At 45.1% G+C, this 20,455-nt stretch overlaps 1 protein-coding gene across 4 annotated transcripts in view; it reads right to left on the bottom strand.

Annotated features, from left to right (window-relative positions):
• sema4d (sema domain, immunoglobulin domain (Ig), transmembrane domain (TM) and short cytoplasmic domain, (semaphorin) 4D) overlaps window positions 1-20,455 on the bottom strand; it is a 48,966-nt gene that overhangs the window by 7,877 nt on the left and 20,634 nt on the right. For 2 of the 4 annotated variants that reach the window (XM_080018524.1, XM_080018523.1), the window contains exons 3-13: window positions 19,810-19,855; window positions 4,589-4,722; window positions 3,680-3,825; window positions 3,512-3,574; window positions 3,298-3,396; window positions 3,088-3,181; window positions 2,740-2,856; window positions 2,090-2,241; window positions 657-832; window positions 360-516; window positions 17-239 (exon numbers count right to left, since the gene is read on the bottom strand). In XM_080018524.1, coding sequence (XP_079874650.1) covers window positions 17-239; window positions 360-516; window positions 657-832; window positions 2,090-2,241; window positions 2,740-2,856; window positions 3,088-3,181; window positions 3,298-3,396; window positions 3,512-3,574; window positions 3,680-3,825; window positions 4,589-4,685 — 1,324 coding nt within the window. In that variant the 5' untranslated portion in view covers window positions 4,686-4,722; window positions 19,810-19,855. Of the gene's footprint in view, window positions 1-16; window positions 240-359; window positions 517-656; window positions 833-2,089; window positions 2,242-2,739; window positions 2,857-3,087; window positions 3,182-3,297; window positions 3,397-3,511; window positions 3,575-3,679; window positions 3,826-4,588; window positions 4,723-19,795; window positions 19,856-20,455 lie in introns of those variants that run through there. The other 2 variants (XM_080018525.1, XM_080018526.1) reach the window with 2 other exon arrangements.

Below are 20,455 nucleotides of genomic sequence, written 5' to 3'. Positions count from 1 at the left end.
GAGACACTCCGCTCACCCGTCACCGTGAATATGACGTCATATATGTTCCCATCCAGCGCGGTGACTCTCTCCACCACGATTTGAGTGTAATTGACGTCCTTGGTGATGAGGCGGGGCGCGTTGCCGATGGGCAGGACGGGGTCCTCCAGCAGGGAGTGGTCTTTGACGAACTGCAGCGTTTTGTCCGGCAGCTGGAGGGAGCTGCTGATGTTCTGCTGGCGGTTCAGGTTGTTGATGCACTAGTGGACGGGGGGAGGGAGGGCAGTGTGCAAATTTGTTATTATACTACGTAACTATATCGCTACATAATACGGCAAACGAAGAAGATATAGAGAAACGTGTGCGCTTAAGTCCCTTACTGCTCCGGGGCGTGGAGAGGGGTTGATTCCGTTGTACCGAACCCACTTGGTGTGAGACTGCTCCACTGTGGTCTTCTGCATGTACTTGCCCTTGGAGAAGACCTCGTCCACGGTGACCATATTGTAAGCACAGACGGCTGACAGGCCCACACTAGCCCTGGAGGTGAGTGAGAGAGAGAGAGACAGAAGAACATCAGAGCCTTCTTGGTTGGGGTATTAGTGTATGACCAAAACAGCACGGAAACTTCCTAATCTCGTGCCCCCAATCGCCTCATCGGGGTCCTCCCAAGTACCGACCACTGGGACGTGAAGACGCCGTAGATGACCGTCTCCCTCCAGTCCGCCGCCTTCAGGATGAACACGTCGTGCACCACGTTGAAGACGAAGTTGAGCTCGGGCATGGAGCAGACCAGCTTGGCCTTGAGGAAGGAGGTCCACTTCTTCTGCAGGGTGCGCTGCCCGCCAAGGTCTCCCTGCGGAGGAGCGGGGAAGAGGTTGAGGAACAAAATAACCAGCGATGGGTGGACGGCAGGAGAGGGAGAAAAAGATAAAAGACGATAAATGAGTAGATAAAAGGACTAGCGTGTATGTGTGTAGCTTATTATAGCTTTTTTTTTTTTTTTTAATAGTCGTAATACTTAACATAAAACTATGTCATCCAATTTCCATAACCCATTTATAATGGCAAATTATTTAAATAAAAAAATAAAATATCACAATATTTTTCAATGAATACCTATATATTGATTTGGTAATATTTTAGAGATGACAAGTAGTACGTATCACCATATTACCAACCAATATCCCAGGTGATATACAGTCTCATATCACAATATCAATCCTTTCTATACATATATGGTATACTGCATGCGCTGCCAGAAAGTCTTGGTTTAGAAGCTGTTTGAAACATTTCACAACCATGCACAGACATGGAGAATGTCCTCACAGGGAGCATCAAAGGCCATGATAATTCAATTTAATATAATGTAGAGCACAGGGCCCTGGGCAGAGACTTCATTTTATTAATATTCCACTATTTTACTTTGTAGTTTCAAATCTTCAAAAAAAAAAAAAAATCCAACTAATGAGAATATTTGAAAAACCTGAAATTTGATTTTAGACAAAAAATTTGATTAATTAAAACAGAGTTAAGAGAACGTGTCTGGATTTGTATAAAGCTTTGGGATCTCATAAAAAAGGGCATGTAGTAAAGCATGTCAGGACTATGGAAAAACACGTGCTTGATTATATTTGAAACAATAATATAATATACAATAATACAATAACCAATCATAACAAAAACTTCTAAATCTACACTTCTTCATGAGAAACTCCAACAAAAGCAATATAGGTTTGATTTAAAGCTTACTGTATCTGTATATGATGTTACGTTTTTATATGTTGTATTAGAAATATGGATTTTATTTACTGTTGAAGGTCAGTCGTCGGTATGAAGTGCAGAGGAACACTTCCTCTAACTATTTTTAAGGAACAAAAACAAAAAAATAATAACCCGGCGAGTAGAGAGAAAAAGAGAAATTCTCATGAGAGACAGAGACACGGCGACGACATGCAGACAGTGACACACACACACACACACACACACACACACACACACACACACACACACACACACACACACACACACACACACACACACACACACACACACACACACACACACACACACACAGCGGGCGTGTGGCAGATGGCACATGACGTGCGCTCACCTTGCAGACGCGCGCCACCCTGGGAATGAGCAGCTTGCCGAAGAACTCGTACTCCACCGACACCTCGGTGAAGAAGTAGTAGATCTTATCGTCGTCGCCGTCCGTCCGGTTTGTCCCTTCCCGGATCACGTCGGCGTAGACGAAACTGGGCTCTGATGAGACAGGACCGGGGGTGAGACGAAATTAAAGGAATAATGATGGGATGGTCGACTCCCCACGGAAAACATGAAATAATGTATAGATTCACATTTAAAACTCAAGTTCCCTTTCTCTCGTTATTTCCAGTGTTGCGCGACCAATTCTAAAGCTCTCACTCACCGCCGGAGCCTGGGCGGCAGAGTGGGCCGCCCGCCCCCTGTTCAGCGCCGGGGACATTTTTAACCCATTTCTACACATTTATTTACAAGGCCATGCTCGCTCAACTCCCACACTACCTAATCAGCTGTTTTGTCCAAAGCAATACCTGCGGACTACACTCAAATAGCTGCATTTTGATGTCCCCAAAGGTACCAGGAGGGGTTTGTCTCTTTGAATATATAAAGAGAGGGTTAAACATGTTCAATGGCGATTGTCACGGAGCTTTGGCGAGACAGCGTTCCCACAAAAAAAAAAAAAAAAAGAATCTAAAAATAAAACCTGAAACAACTCACCGTTAAGCCATGACGTGGAATACTCGGTCCTGAGTAGAGACTGAGATGGAGAATATCTGGAGATAATGGGTTCACTGCCTAAGAAGTTGTAAGCTGTGCCTGAGTACAGCTCTCCATCTAGATTAAAACAAAAAAAAAAAAACGCAAAAATAAAATAAATTCAGGGGGAAAAAAACAGCCGAGAGGTTTTTTTGTTTTTTTTCCACCCCCCTCCCCCCTAGAATTACGGAGGCATGGTTTATATGTCATCCAAATGTTGTGATTATCAGGGATTATTGAGCATTTAGCCGCAGGGACATCGAACAAAGGAGCTCTGTCTGATTTTGGCGGAAACTGCCGTCGACTTACCGACCATGACGGTGGTTAGGCTTTGCGACGGGTCGAAGGAGCACTTCCCCCGGCCGTCCTCGGCTCGGCCCTCCAGCGTGAAGTCTGAAAGGGACTGGAAGGCGGGACAGACGCCGCGCGTTAGGCCGAAACATTTTTTTCTCATTTCGTACAGGATGAGGTGGCGGTGTGGATCTCCGTTTCGCTTCGGAGGCTCGGCCGGGAACCTACCAAATAGTCGCACTGCGGTTGGAACGCGTTTGTACCGCAGACGTACAGACGCTCGTCGTCCAGCACCTGGAGCACGCGGACGTAGTTCAGACAGTCCCTCTGGAGACACACGACAGGTTAGAAAACTCACGTAGGGCCCACAGGGAGGCCGTGTGTTTTTGAGTTCAAGAAAATAAAAATAGGAAACGGCGAAACCCGATCCCCATGCGCGCACCTCCTTCGACTTTCCTTTCAGCGTGCACATGTTCATCGGACTCTCTCCGACCGTCCATTCAACCTGGTGGTGGGAGGGGGGGACGCCAGATAGAAATGATAAACAAAAGAATACGACGCGGTGCCGTCTTAAATCTCTGCTTCGGGTTAGCCTGGCCGGCGGCGCTACCTTGTTGTTTCTGACGCTCACGTTCCTCTTGCTGAGCTGGAAGATGGCCTCTCTGGCGCCCACGTAGAGCGCGTCCCTCTCCTCGCTCAGCAGCAGGGTGGAGTAGTTGTAGATCCCCGGCTCGGAAAACTCCATCAGGTCGACGTCTTGAGCGCCAAAAAAAAAAAAAAAAAAAAAAAAAAAAAAAAAGCGTGGAAGGGTTCATCGACGACGATGAGACAAACAGCGAAAAGAGCAGGTTTGTTATCATTTAAAATCGGTTTATTTATCTCAGTGCATTTTCACACACAGGGAATCTGTGGTGGTAAGCAGCCAAATACACAAAAAAAAAAGGATATACAAAAGATTTCCTCAATAACATAAAAGATACTTAGAGCAGGGCAGTACTAAGGTACTTGCCGTAATCGTACAGTGCCATTTGGATTTATTGGTAAGTATCAATACATCAACATATTCATGTAAAAAATAACTTTTTTTTGGGGTGATGTGTACACCCGTGCATTGAAAAGCTATTTTTATACGGACGAGTGTCACAAAATGAGCTTTTGGACCATAACCAACCGGCTGAACTTCAGAATTATGTCCACGTACCCGTCCACGTACAGACCCATAAAAGACGACATTTGATCCACCCCAAAAGTTTGTTATAAAATGTTTAAAAATAAAATGATTTAAAATAACAATTATTTAAAATATTCTCAATATTTGTAATAACATTTTAATAAGATATTTTTTAAGTATGTATTTATTTAAATATATTTGTAATACTTGTAATACAATTCTAATAAAATAAGTGAAAACAAGTATTCATTCAAAGCATTTAAAAAATAATACATATCCTGAATCACGACATCACCTCCACAAAACACTTGTGTGAAGTGAAGACGCGGCGGTTTCTCACAGACTCACCTTGGTGCTTCCAGGTGGTGCGGGCAACGGTGCGAGGCCCGTGGGTCGACACCTCCAGGAGAAGCCCCAGAAACACCCCCAGAACTCCGAACCCCATGTTGGACTCCGTTACCTTGGGAACCGTGAAGTTTCCTCTGCGTACACAACGGCGCGGGGCGATTGTGAGTAAAACAAGAACTGAAAAGACACGTCTCTGAAATGTCGATCTTATCGCCGCGGAACAGGAACAGTGAATCAACCGCCGCTCATACCAAAAGCCGGCCGGCGGCTGTCATCCTCTTTTCTATCATTTAGGAGGTTAGTGACGTGTGGCCAAATCAGCCGGCGCGAAATGTGATCTAGATCAGAGACAACTAAATATTTAAACCTCTGATAAATGCTGGAAAGTCCCGGTTGAGCTCCAGATAAGTCAACTGACAACCACATTCTAACGCCATCGTGATCCTTCATGACTCGGCACTCAGACGCTGTTCAGTCCGTCCCCAAATTTCCCTGAGGGTTTTGCTGCGTAGCCAAGGGCAAGCCAGCTATGGAAGGAGTTTGGAAGGAAAATAATAAAACAGATTTGTGGATTGACTTATTTTTTTGTGAATTGAGCAACATATTTATGCTTTTTTTTTATGCATTCAAAAGTCTTGCAAACCTTTTTAGAAAATACAAAAAAAAAAAGAAAAAAAATATCTTAGAAAAATATCTTTTATTTTGTTATTTTCTTCTCGGGTTGGTCGAATCAAAGTGTTTAACACAAGACATTCAGTGGTCGTATGACATTTACAAACATTCTGAAATGTGCTTATCAAAATAATGCATACGACTGGGATGATCGGGCCAATTATTGTTATAGTCTGTAGTTCCTGTTGAACGCTGTTCTGCCCTCACTCAGCGTAGGCGTATGGAGCTAGGCAGTGAGCTAGACTCTCCCAGAACTTACCCAAGGCGGGAGCTGACTTTATTTAGGTGTTTTCAATGGTAGGGGCGGGTGTGTAACGGCACTAAAGACTACAGATTAACCGTCAATCCCTCTGCAAATAACTTGTCAATAGGTTGTCGCAACTCTTACAATGTGTGCCGAAACAAATACACTCACAGATTCTGCTTCCTCCACACGATGCGGATACAAGGCGGTCGACGCGGGTACAAGGCGATGCCACAATGAGGCCGCCCCCAACCAGCTGGCCTATTTTGGACGTCACAGCGCCGACAACGTCGTAATGCCAATTGTGACGTCACAGCTCTGTGATGTCACAGCTCTGTGATGTCACGATGCCAATTGGTCGGGGTAGATCTTAAGTACAGACGATGCCTGCAAAAGCCCAGTAGGCGGCACCAAACTCCATTATTTGTAAGCTGCGGAATCTTGATTAAAGCTTAACTTTGGAGAGACGGCACAAACGCGCTTGAGTATTTCTTTATGCGAGTGGTGGAACGCACCCTCTCGCCAAAAGCAGAATAACGGGTACCCGGAATAATACTAACAGCTTATAAGGTGAAGCCGTTTTCCGTTAAATCCCATTCCCATATACGGGGAACTAAATCATTTTTATTTCATTAAAAAGAACTGTTGGTTGTAAGCTGGAAAATAAAAAGTTCTCCATGTGTCACCTTGCAGTTTTTTCATTATTAGGGTTTAAAGTTGGCAATCGTTCTCTCCTCGCATAATCACATTTTGATCATGAGTGATGAGGCTTCGGGGAACCAATCGTTAAACCAGAATCCAAGATGTCCGCGCCCTTCTTATCAACACTGAGTATCGAAGAAGAGGAAATTATGGCCGGACCTCCCTTAAAAGGGATTATAAACGCTTTATATGCATCTCACGTCCACAAAGAAAGCAGGCAACGGATGTCACGCGCACACGGTGAGATACATTCAGAAACCGCGTCAAGCGGCGGTGCTTGTATTGCAGCATGAGAATCGGGGAACAGCGGAAACACACAAGAAATTGAGTTTGACAATGTTCCCGAAGACGCTGGGTTCCACAGACAAAAAGCACTTGGATGCAGCCGAGAAACGGGTCACACAGCCTTTCCGACGCTCAGGACGCGCACGGAGTAGAGTGTGCCATCGAGTAGTACCTCGACAAGTGATAACCAAGATAGAAATAGCAGCTTGTGCTGGTCCTGTGCTTCCTGCCCTGTGAATAATTTGTGAGAAAATGGACAAGTACATTACTGTGGCAGGGAAACGGCAGAAGGACCGTCCGTCACGGGTAATACAAAACAATACGGCTGCAGGCAGCAATGCATGGGGTCGGGGTTAGTTGCGTTAGTCATGAATTTCCCGAATTACAGAGTTCCCGTGAAACACACTATCACTTCCTGCCGGCGATCATGTGACATGATACCAATGTGGATCAAACTTGGACTCCAGCATGTGTGGACTGCCCCGAATACAACGACCATTCACTCATGTGCGTGGATTCGACGTCTTCTGGGTGCCAGGCACCTTGACCGCTGATAAGGGCTCGGAGAATAAGAATGAAAATCCCAACAAAAACAATGGGGTCCCCGCCCTTTGGAGAGACACACACACACACACACACACACACACACACACACACACACACACACACACACACACACACACACACACACACACACACACACACACACACTTTTTATGACACACAAGTCTTAAAAAACATCATATGCTCGGCACCATGGCTAACTGAATCATTCTTTTTTAAATTTAAAGACAAGTGGCTGCAAGCTGCTGAGATGAAGGGAGACACGAGCATTCTCGTGCATATTCGAAACAAAGACAAGTCCTGTTACAGACAGTACACCAGGTTCTTGAATAATTCTACTGTTACCTAAGAAGAAGAACAGTGAGTTATTATATTGTCCAATTCCCTCACGTTATTGCACATCTCAAAAGTAAAGCATTGGCCATCTACATAGTCTGTGTATATTCTCTGTCTGTAGGCACAATCTTAACTGCACAACTCTTGGCACAGCAACTAAATATGATAAAATGTGTATTGGTGCGTGAAGGTAGAATAAACCATAAATAATTGATTGCAAGGCAGGGGGTTCATCAACCACTTGCAATCAGATGTATTTTCTTTCTGAAGACTAAATAAAGAAAAACGTCTCAAATCGCTTGGTCAATTGCTGTTTGATAAAATTTGCAACTATTTAAAGTATTCTTTTTTTTTTAAAAGAGAAGGCATTGTGAAATAGTTATGGCACAAACTAATATATCTATTCCATTTTTTATATGTTTTCATTTCATAAATGAGCCGACTTTCAACGCCAGCGACAAGATCTGTGAGAAGATCCTCCAGCATAGAATAATTGTAAACCAAGAGGTGCTGACAATGACCCCGTTCTAGTAAAAAGGATCTTTCTTTTAATCTTGTTAAAAAAAAAATAAAAAAAAACATCTTGACGCTTTTACTACAGGTCATCCAAATACCATGAGTTTCTTCGGCAGCTTTGGGGAAAAAAAAAAAACAAGAAAAGAGAACAAGAAGAAATCTGCAGCAGACCAGGAAGTGATTCTGCGTGCCGACGCGGAGATATTTTCCAGACTATTCATCATAGGTCGTAGAAGTAGAAGGAAAGACCCGAGGGAAATTCTGTCCTCCTCGGGAACCGTTTCATATCCTTCAGCCGGTGCTGATGGTTCACTTGCTAAAACAAACAAATCCGCTCTTAGGGATTCATTGGAGACGAAGGGCGGAGGCCGCTCCGTTGACAGAGTTCCCGGCAGATGGAGCTCTCCTCTTGGATGGCGTGGCGGTCATTCAAGCCATTTCGGTCCGGACCCAGTACCTTCGGAGCGCTTGCCGAAACCATACCGGAGTACATAGCCAAGTTTGCTCTGAAGCAAAAATGTACGCGGATAGACAACTGGTGCAAATTCAGGGACGGGATGAGAAGACAGCAACGCAATGGAAAAAAAAAAAGTTTCTATCGGGTGGAACAAACATGGGGGCACAGGCGGAATTCCTCCACCTTGCGTGGCAAGATGCTGATCTTACCGGTGTGGGCAGGGACTTAAGCTCGTACACATAGCACATGGAGAACCATCGCTGCGTGACCGTGACAGAGGGGTTTACAAACTCTCGGCGCTGTTGAAGATCTGACGTGTGATCGTGAGGAATGTGACACCGGGGTGTATTTACATGCCCAACACGCCGCACAGGAATATCAAACTGTAGCCATCGAGAGCCCTCAAACCCATGATGCCCTTATCGCTGTAAGTCTGCAGACAGATACACCAGGTAGATTGTATTTTTATTTTCTTTTTAACCACGGGAGTTCGCAACGGAACGAGGATCCCTGACTGAGCTAAGGTGTCACCGGCTCTCGGCACCAGTGTGTGTTCGGCGCTTATTGGGATCCACAATCTTCTCGGGTCGTGACTCTACAAGCGCCCTTTTATGGCAAGGGAAAAAGGAAGACATTTTCTGTTGGTTGCGAGAAAGGGGAATACCTGACTGCATTTACCAATCTGGGTGGCAGTTTGAACCGGGACCAATCTACCGTTGAACTACTTTGCAAATGTGGGCGCCACCTGTATGGCCAGTCATCGGCCGCAAAATGTGAATGACGCAGTGTACAAAGCGCTCTGCGCGGTGTCATCGTCAGCTTCGCTAGAATTATCCGTCAACCCGACAAGTGGCGCTGCGAAAGGGGCAAACTACCAAGCAGCAATAATGAGAGAGTCTCTGAAAGGTATAATGTGTGCTCCGTCACCTGCTGGAAAGGGATGGCACCTGGAGGATAGGGAGCTAACGGTGACCTGGATGACCAGAAACCCAGCCCCTGAAAGTGTGTTGCAGGTAGTCCACTGCAGTTGCAAGCGAGGCAGTCGTGAGACAAGGAAGATGTTCCTGCATGTCTGCAGGACTGGACTGTCTGGCACTGATTTACGTCGGTGCTAAAATTGTGCGAATGTTTCCAAGGAAACAGAGGAAAGAGCTGTATGGCATGTTCACTCTGATGATAGTGATAGGGATGACTGTGATGAGTAAGAGATGCGCCATGTGCTCCGGTGGGTGGGGTAGCATTTTGATAAATCTCGGCCATCTTGTGCGAAAGTGTGCATGTTCTTTTCTTCCAGATTACACAGCGACTACTTTACATTTTGATGTATAAAACATCAGTGTTTTGCAAAATCGTGTGTATGTTTCACTTTGCTGGATGCCAATCAACTGAAGTTGAACCATATTTTCTACAAATTTGGCATATTTCATGATCTAAATACACACTTGAGTATAATGCACCAATGGTTGTCTCAGATTTTTAGGTAAATGTATAAATGTCAGCTTGAGAGATATTTTGTGTTGCTAAAATTAATAGAAATAAAGTTACAAGCAAAACCAGCAGCGTAAGATTATATATTTTTTAATTCACATTTATGTGGAGAGCTTTGAACACTAAGTCCATAGGGGTGTTTGTCTATGCAAAAACACAATGAAAAAGTAGTGCCCAGGTTTGCGAGCGAAAATCAGTTTCCATCCACTTTTTCCTCAGTTCACCTCATGGCCTTTAAGGTTGGGTGAGGACTAGAGGAGAGAAAGGAGTGACAAAACACTTGTATCAGATCCAAAAACGCCGCAGGTGCACCGGTCTGACCTCTCTCTGACGTTATGTCGAAACGCAAACACGAACAATAAGAAACCCTGGAATGCGGATCAGCGTGTCGCGTTCGCGGTCGATCCGTTTCGACCGCACCGAGGTACACTTTACACCTCGTTGAGTCTCATCCACCGCTGCAACCCATTTGCAAATAAAGAAAAAAAAAAAGAAAAAAAAAAGAAAAGAAAACTGTTCCCCTTCGGGGCCTTTAACAGTTTTCTCCTGACAGATACACGTCACGATACGCACTGTGAGAAAGCCATTAGCGAGCTTCCTGTTATCTCCAAGGGACACGCGGACATTAACACGGCAAGAGCCACTCTGTGTATTACAGAGATAATGACCACAACGGACTGAACCGATCGTTACTTTAACTTTTATTTTGGAAAGGCTCGTCTCCAGGGAGGAGTCAAAACCTCCCCGTGCCTCATGTCACGATTTCCAGAGCTACTCAAGAGATCCACAGGAGCCGGCGGTCCTTCCTTACAACCTGACTTTATTCTAATTTAATGTGAGGTTTGACATATAAGGGCTTAAGATTTTATAGGTCGGTAGACAAGTAGTAACATTTTGTGATTTGTAATTACTTTATTTGAATTGCTCCAAATAAGCAAATGCTTGTTTTAGGTCAACAAGATATTTTAAGCAAAAAAAAAAAAAAAAAAAAAAAAAAGGCAACAGGGTTCTAAGCTTTAGTGAAATGTTGGGCTAAATCTCTAAATCTGCCTATTTCTCAATCCTGGCTGTAATACATGCATGTGTCTGCAACACACACACACACACACACACACACACACACACACACACACACACACACACACACACACACACACACACACACACACACACACACACACACACACACACACACACACACACACACACACACACACACACACACGGAATTCAATGTGACACAGATGGAGGACTGGCTGTTTTCGTTTTGACTCTTAATTTGATTTCAATGTAAATAATATGAAGTCAGAATGAGATTAACTGCGGTAATTCAATTGCACAGGGATGCCTTATTTCTGCTCCTTCCATTATGTGAACGGAAGGTTCTCAAGGTCCACTCTGTGTCTGGTCCATCCCTTCTACCTTCAAACGGCGGATGAGGGACATAAACAGTATAATCTTGTGTGAAAATAAATGTGCATGGGGCTCTTTAATCTTTTTATACAAGTGTCACAACGGAGGGAGTAACCAACGCCGAGCAGTGGCTGGCTGCCTGCCGGCCAGGTAACTCGCCTCTGTGAGAAAAGGGGAAAATGATCCACTCACAAGCAGGTTATTCTGGTTTTGGAGAATTAAGTAGCTGCACTGCAGTGCACAACACAAAAACATCTGGGTCAAACAAATGGCACAGGAGAAGGAGTAATTAAAGGACTTAAAGCAGCGATTCCAACAAATACTTGTTTTTTCCCCCAGAAGCAGAATAACACGAGCATGAAAATGAGACGATGAACATAACCTCAAGAAAAATCCCCCCAAAACAGAAATGTATATAAAATTCACCTTTAAACAAATGCCCAAAACACACAGTGTCCATGAATACAAAATGACCTAGTGACACGGTTGTGGCTGATTTGACGATAAAATGGGTTAGTAATGAGTTAACCCAGGGTGTGATACATTATATGGGACAGATGCACAGACACTCAATAATCGGTGTCGCCCCCAGAAAGTAAATTGATTATTGACCGGTATGTAATGAGAATGAATGTGCTCCGGGGTAAAACTCCCTCCTTTCCAGTATAGGGAACCCTGCACCCCGGGACAAAAGCAGAGCCGTGGTATTTTTAGTCAGGGAATCCGCTAACCAAATCTCGCACTAACCGAATTCCAGTGCTCTCGAACCCTGCTTTCCCTAAAGGAGGTCAAACGCACAAGGAGCCATTGTTTCCCCGGGGACGAGTTGCGGCCTCCGCTCCAGCTCCTGGACTCCCGCGTCCTCGCCGCATCATCGCCGCACGGAGCACAACAATGGACAGAGAAAAACAGATCGGGGAATAGAAGAAGGGCAGAGGCATCACTTCTTCCTCGCAGCCAGTTCTCTCCCAGCCTTGCCAATCTGAATGTCAGGCCGAGCCGTGGGCCAAGGCGCGAGCGGAGCCAGCGTTCCAAAGATCACCGGGGCCCGAGGGAACGCGGATCAGAGTTGCGCTGCGGAGGCCGTCCGCGCACAGGCCACATGCGCACACACTCGCTGTTTGATTATAGACCGCGTTCAATGTGTTTGAACAGAATGAATATTCAAGAAGGGGATTTGGTTTCACCTGTTATTGCACCAAGCGCTCTGCTCTCCGCACTAGACCTGGCGACGCCCCGCTTATCAGACCTCCCCACGGCACGGCGGAAGCCTCCTTAATGACGTCGAATTGACAACGCAGTTGCGAGGGGGCTGGCAGCTCGGCCACGGCGCTGAGAGGATTCAGAGGAGTGGCCATAAGGGCCTTGGACATTTAAGACTGTTACCATGCTGGCGTGTCTCTGTGAGCCCTTTGTATTGCCCTCTCGGCTCCGTTGGCCGGGCAGAGAGGGTGACACCTGCTCGGGGCTGCGGGGGCTCCCGGCGCCGCACTGCTAACCAGGCACAGTCACTGGCAGAACAAGGACAAGGCATAGGGGGTTGGGGAAATGGGAAAGGTAGCTGCAATGTACCACTCTGTATGAACCAATGTACAATGTACCAATGTGGGAGCTCTGAGAGAGAGAGAGAGAGAGAGAGAGAGAGAGACGCACACACACACACAAAAGGAAAAATGACTAGTGGGGGCGGAGGTAAATCTAACTTTAGGGCATGCTGAAAAAAAACCTGCAATAATAAGTCCTATTTCCTGACGAAAAAAAAACGGGTTCTGCCACTAGCTGTTTCATTTTCTCCTGCAATAAAACAACTTGGATATTTCCCTGGCAAGAGCAGACGTTAAACACACGCACCATGAGGAATGCCTGAAGAGGTTGTAATGTCAGACTCTTCTTTGGCCTTTACACAGTCGATTTACAGACCTGCCCTTGTGGACTTAAAAAGTGCAGATTAGTAATTTCACCAACTGTCGACATTCTTGAGATTGAGTGGCGATAATCCTGTGTTGTAGATGTTGGTAGAAAATCAATACCATGGGTCTTTCAGGTGCGAGGGCGGAACTGATTAAAAAAAATAGTTCAGAGCATTTGTCATTACGGCTGTAGGGCCCTGAAAAGAACACAGACATGTTGAAGTCAATAGGATCCATTGCACTTTGAAATAAAAGCCTTTGAGATAAACGCTCCCATCATTTCTCTGGAGTAGATATACGGGGAATTTGCCGGCAGATGTGTGTGTGTGCGCAGGAAGAGAGAGAGTGAAAGTGTGAGAGAGCGCCCTCATTTGAAACACAACACGGCGAACCGCAGTGGCTGATGCTTTGTTTCCTGCAGTGTTGGAAGCAGCAGCCTCAGATTGGGCTGCAGATGTATTTGCGCGCGCACACACACACACACACACACACACACACACACACACACACACACACACACACACACACACACACACACACACACACACACACACACACACACACACACACACACACACACTCTCTCTAATCCCTGCGCGGGGCATCCAATCCCTCTCATATGACCAGACAGGGACAGAATAGTAATCTGAGTACATCTCAGATTTTCGCAAGCCCCCCCCCCCTCTATTTCTATCAGGCTATTATGTTACCCTTGGCAATTATGATTGAACACATCCTGGGATTTACTCTCCAAACTATGATTGAACACATCCTGGGATTTACTCTCCAAACTTCAAGAAATGCATTATCCGCGATCGCCGGCGCAAAGGATAAAGCGATGTCATGACTGGCCCCGGCTCTGAAACATCTGCAGTCATTTAAAGTTAAACATGGGTCTTCGCTCATTAGTGCAAAGCCGCTGTGGCACGGCCACATGTTGACTTAAAAAAAAAAAAAAAAAAAAAAAAAAAAAAAAAAATGCTCCGTCGGCCTGTCAACAGCTGTGCGACACCAACAGCACCGCGTTGTCCAAGTCACACAAAATAACACACTCAGCGCCGTTTGGGGACAGATAACGAAGCGGGCCAGCCGCGGTCGCACGCATGCAGCGAAGCGATCGGAACGGCGTGCTCATCTGACTCATGCAAAACGTGATCCGCGGCGGGGGGAAATGAAAGTTTGCAAAAAGACCCGAGTATCCTGATATGAGATAAAGTTTTCCCTGGCGGGCCAACCGTCGGTGACAACCAAATGTCTCGACGTGATGAAGAGAGCAGCAGCTTGTGTGAAGGCAACACTATACAGGGGATGTAAAATGGGAACCCTCCTATATAATTACTAGTTGCGGGGGCCCTGCCGAGCTAACAAGTCGACCTAAAGTCGCCACAGCAAAGGCAAATGAAGGGTCAGGTCCAGTAAAGGGTATATTTAGTCCCCCAATGGAGAGCTTTTTAAAAACAACACACCCTTTCCTCCGGGTCACGTGGCCCTGTGAGATTTAAAAAAAAAAAAAAAAAAGAAACCTATAAACATATGCCGAGGGGAAGTGAGCGAGCTGAAGGTTAGGGTTGGTGTGTGGTGTCCCCCTTCCGAGTCCCCAATGTGCCTCTGCAGTCCAAGGTTTCAAACTTAATAACTATGCAGTTTCACTTTTAATTAAAAGGGGTAAAAAAAAAAAAAAATAATAAAAAAAAAAAAAGCCTGCAGTTTTACTATTGACATCTGTATCTGTAAACAGCTAAAATGAGTGAACGTTGGGCTTGGCGGCCATTTTGAAACAAAAAAAGCCGAGGCGCTATACAAACACTACGTTATTTACTAAGAAGTGAACTCACACACTGTCCTTTCAGAGAGGTACAAAAGGTAGGCGCTGACAAATAAGCATGGTCTTTTTGGATGTCTCATAAAATCAACAGTTAGCGCTGCATAAAAATACTTGCTTTAATGGAGGAAAATGTTAGCCTGACATCGCCAGACCAATTTCACAGGATGCGTATTAGTCTGGAACCTCTCTGTTCATTTTCAATTTCCGAGGGTTGTTACTGACGGGCGCACACTGAAATGTCTCTGGACGCAGCAGATCAGAGCATTGGATAGACCTACAACCAATCAGAGCATTGGATAGACCTACAACCAATCAGAGCATTGGATAGACCTACAACCAATCAGAGCTTTGGATAGACCTACAACCAATCAGAGCTTTGGATAGGCCTACAGCCAATCAGAGCATTGGATAGACCTACAACCAATCAGAGCATTGTATAGACCTACAACAAAATCAGATGTTGGCTAGACCTACAACCAATCAGAGTGTTGGATAGACCTACAACCAATCAGAGCAGTGGCTAGACCTACAACCAATCACAGCGTTGGATAGACCTACAACCAATCAGAGCAGTGGCTAGACCTACAACCAGATTGTTGGCTTGGCCTACAACCAATCAGAGCGTTGGATAGGCCTACAACCAATCAGAGCGTTGGACAGGCCTTCAACCAATCAGAGCTTTGGATAGACCTATAACCAATCAGAGCAGTGGCTATATACCTACAACCAATCACAGCGTTGGATGGACCCACAACCAATCAGAGCAGTGGCTAGACCTACAACCAATCAGAGCGTTGGATAGGCCTACAACCAATCAGAGCGTTGGATAGGCCTACAGCAAATCAGAGCGTTGGATAGACCTACAACCAATCAGAGCGTTGGATAGACCTACAACCAATCAGAGCGTTGGATAGACCTACAACAAATCAGAGCAGTGGCTATACCTACAACCAATCACAGCGTTGGATAGACCTACAACCAATCAGAGCAGTGGCTAGACCTACAACCAGATTGTTGGCTAGACCTACAACCAATCAGAGCGTTGGATAGGCCTACAACCAATCAGAGCGTTGGATAGACCTACAACCAATCAGAGCAGTGGCTATACCTACAACCAATCACAACGTTGGATGGACCTACAACCAATCAGAGCAGAGGCTAGACCTACAACCAGAGTGTTGGCTAGACCTACAACCAATCAGAGCGTTGGATGGACCTACAACCAATCAGAGCAGTGGCTAGACCTACAACCAGAGTGTTGGCTAGACCTACAACCAATCAGAGCGTTGGATAGGCCTACAACCAATCAGAGCAACGTAACGTGTGACGTAGCGCTGGAAGAAGGAAAAATGTGGACCAGCTATCTTTCTGAACGGGAGGGTGGCCAGACGTATTCTGCAGAGCAAGCGAAACATGCGCTCCCAGATCCGCGCGGCTCCCGCGTAGCGTTTGCAGATTTCTCCTAAAAATCATGAAATGCAACTGAGTTCTTCATTCCTCGGAATGAAAGCGCGTGTCGGTGCAGGACTCGAAAGCGGTGGCTACAGAGAGACAAGGGAGCACTGTTAGTCGAGCCTCACACTTCATGGCGTTGCCCTGAGGCTGGGGTGACTTCAGCCAGGCCTTGGAACATATACAGCAGCACTATTTTAGGAAGCTACGGAGGCTCAAAGTCGCGCTCTTCTTTTGCTAAACGGCAGAGATATGGTCGGTCATTTTAAGAATAGTGACAGATAGCCACGGGCAGGTGCCCTCGGGGGTAGCAGCTCAATCTTGTTACCATGTGTTCAGGGTCCAGCGCGGATCTAAAACTGTTGAAGCTCGCATTACAAGTTGACGTTATGGTAATGTTTAAATGTTATTTCAAAGCCGTTTTTTAACGTTCAAACCGAAGCAGCTGAAATGACAGACAAGTGTTTTTGCCCCCGGTCAAATGGATATTTGATAGCGCCGTAAGACATCACAGCTCAAAACCCTGCTATATATTCTCACAGTGAAAGTGTGCCATTGAAGAGGACTCCTTTCTGCTTCCTTTTTTCCCCCCCACACAGCCGTCTTTAGCGGGCACCAATTTCATGGTGGTGATTTTGGCCGGCGGGGACAAAAACCCCGCTTTAGAGTGCTGTGCGAAACCTTGGTCTGTCACCCACTGGCTGCCACAACACTTCCAGTGTGTCCTCCTGAATTTGGCACACACCGAGCCAAAACACTAATTTCACCGTTTTCTCTGTGGGATGGAGGGGGGTAAATAGCACAAAGGCATCCCTACAATGGCGACTACAAATAGCTCACATTTTTACCGACTGTGTGGGAAAATCTATTAAACGCCGCAATTGCCGCACCTGACTATGTACGTCTGGCTCTCAGTCAGTGGTTTCATTGATATAAGACCATAAAATGCATTTATTAGGCATTGATATATCGGAGAATAAGTAGTGAATAAATAAAGGTTGGTTAAAATCACCATAAAGGGGTGTATGGGGATCAGTAGTGAGCGCGGCGGGACTCCGGTCAGTTGGTGATTTTAAGCGGAGTTTACCTTAATGCCAGAGTTTATGATGATTAAAAAAACAGAACAAAAAAAAACAAAAAACTTTATGGCGCACATATACAGTTAGCGGCCTAAGGACGTTTCGTGCAACAAGCCTAATTTCGCCCAATAGAAAGAAACAACAACAAAAAAAGAGTGAAATGGTAAACGGGGCGTCAAGGTGGTTAAATCCCGGTTCAAGCCAAGTCACACAATTTTTCCCTAGGCATCTGCGGCGAAAAGAGACGTTTCCACCTTAAAGGCGGAGGTGCACTTAAAAGGAGGTGGAGGCTTTGGACCACAATGACCTTTTCAGAACAAGATAAGAACAAACTGACGCAGCGACCCGGGTTTCTCGCGGTGTTGTCCGGCGCAAGACGCCGAGGCCGACCAGGTTAGGCCGTTGTGTCACGGCGGAGGACGGACTTCAACCTCCCTCTCCGGGTCGGCGAGCCTCGCGTGCCGTGCCGTGCCGTGCCGGTGTTCTGGTCTTCCGCGTTTTTATTTTTCGATCTCTAGATCTGGAATTACAGATTTGTTTCGCGTCCCGGCCGTTCCCCGGGTCTCCGGAACAATTATTATTATTTTTTTTATGTTGGGTGTATTTATTTTGAAGAGCACGGCACCCAGGCGGCAGCTGAGGCAAACAAAAGCCGTGGTCCCTGTTTGAGCAAATACGGGTACGGTCAACAAATGACATGGAGTTTGCTTTCACTCGTTTTTATTTTATTTTATTTTTTTCATCTTTACATAAAGCAAAGCCCCTCCCACCTCCTCTCACTGCCCAGGGTGTGCTTCTTTCACTGCTGAGGTGTTAGTGAGTTCTTACTTCTCAGCGAGTTCTTGTTTTTTATTGAGTTCTTTCTGAGTTCTTAGTGAGTTCCTATTTCTTACGGAGTGCTTATTGAGTTTTTACTGAGTTCTTATTTCTTACTGAGTTCTTATTGAGTTTTTACTGAGTTCTTATTGAGTTCTCACTGAGTTCTTAATTCTTATTGAGTTCTTATTGAGTTTTTACTGAGTTCTTATTTCTTACTGAGTTCTTATTGAGTTCTTATTGAGTTTTTACTGAGTTGTGAGTTCTTACTGAGTTCTAATTGAGTTCTCACTGAGTTCTTAATTCTTATTGAGTTCTTATTGAGTTTTTACTGAGTTCTTTTTTCTTACTGAGTTCTTGTTGAGTTCTTATTGAGTTTTAACTGAGTTCTTATTGAGTTCTTATTGAGTTTTTACTGAGTTCTTATTGAGTTCTCACTGAGTTCTTAATTCTTATTGAGTTTTTATTGAGTTTTTACTGAGTTCTTATTTCTTCCTGAGTTCCTATTGAGTTCTTATTGAGTTTTTACTGAGTTCTTATTGAGTTCTTAATTCTTATTGAGTTCTTACCGGGTTCTTACTGGATTCCTATTGAGTTCTTATTGAGTTCTTATTTCTAATTGAGTTCTTATTGAGTTCTTATTTCTAATTGAGTTCTTATTGAGTTCTTATTTCTAATTGAGTTCTTACTGAGTTCTTATTTCTTATTGAGTACTGGGTTCCTATTGAGTTCCTACTGACTTCTTGCTGACGTCTTACTGAGTATCCTGCTGACGGTGTTCTGGGACACGTTCTCCGGTGGTTCTAACATCTTTAGTTGTCGCGTCCTTTTAAGTGTACCTCCAGGGTAAAGTAAATTCAAGGTCAACCAAATAAGTCTGAAATATGAATAAAGCAGGCGGTTGTTGTAGAATTTGAATCGATCAAGAGCAATGAAAATGAAACTCAATTTACTTTTCTTTTTTGGAAAAGAGGAAAACGAGGAAAGATAAACCCACAATAATAGCACAACACTCGACAGAGCAGGGGGAAGAGCACAGAGTGTGTGTCTGTGCGTTTAAGATTCATCTGTTGTGAAAAGTGCTTGAAAAACTTAAAAATGCCAAAATGAAGTTATAGCACAGAGAGGGTAAGAATTGAGTTCAACAATTGATTGGTAAGCTCATTGGTTAAAAAAAAAAAAAAAAAAAAAAAAGAAAGAAAGAAACGGCAACAGACATTATAAATAATCAACAGTGATTTTTGGGGCGGGCACCAAAGCAAAAGGGAAAGTCAGCGCAGGCCATGGTTCCAGTGCGGTCCTTACACCATGCAGGTGTGGGTCATGCAGCCTGAGGAGGAGGTGGTGGAGGAGGGTTCATGCAGCATTCACGTAGGGACATGCAGGGGCGCAGTGTTGGCCTTTAAAGCAGCAGGGGGGGGGGGGGGGGGGGGGTTGGAGGTTCTGACCTGTGGCTCCTTACCAAGATGCGATGCTCTTCCTCTGGAGAGAATTATAAAATCCTCAAGCTAGGGGAGAAAGATATAGAGAGGTCAGACATGACGGTAATATGTGGAGTGTGCGTCGTAGGAAGGGGGCGGGGGCGGGGGCCCGCCCTGTGCAGGCTTGTGTTTTGGCCAGTGGTCACGAGACCCTGGCCGGATTAAAGACCTCCACACAAGAACACACCGGGGCCCACGTGATGACAACAAAAAAAGTGACAGAATTATTTTGTTCCTCTGATGTTTCACCTTAGGCCAAATGCAAAACGCCACCGAGTCAATACCAACACAAAGCACCAAAATGAGTTTATCCTTCATCCCCCTGTGCTGGCTGCCTGCTCTGCCATGGCCTACTTCAATACCTTTCAGAATACTGTGTACTGTGATCTGCAGAACACGAGAACAAAAAAATATATCGGCAGTTGGAGAAAATAAAATGACTTTGTTTTTTTCCCTCTTTCAATGGCGGAATAAATAAATAATTAACGTCAGAAAGAAGGTGGAAAAAAAAAAAAATCACAAATCCTTTTTATTGTTATGGTGACAGATGGCTTGGCTTTCAGCGTCGGAGCGCTGGACCTTGCACCTTACGACTGCATGATGGATACAAATGAAAGACAAAGAATG

The sequence above is a fragment of the Zeus faber genome, assembly GCF_960531495.2.
Source record: "Zeus faber genome assembly, chromosome: 17".
Taxonomy (NCBI): domain Eukaryota; kingdom Metazoa; phylum Chordata; class Actinopteri; order Zeiformes; family Zeidae; genus Zeus; species Zeus faber.
The sequence above is the reverse complement of the archived record's forward strand: the minus strand, read 5'-3'. Positions and strand labels throughout refer to the sequence as shown.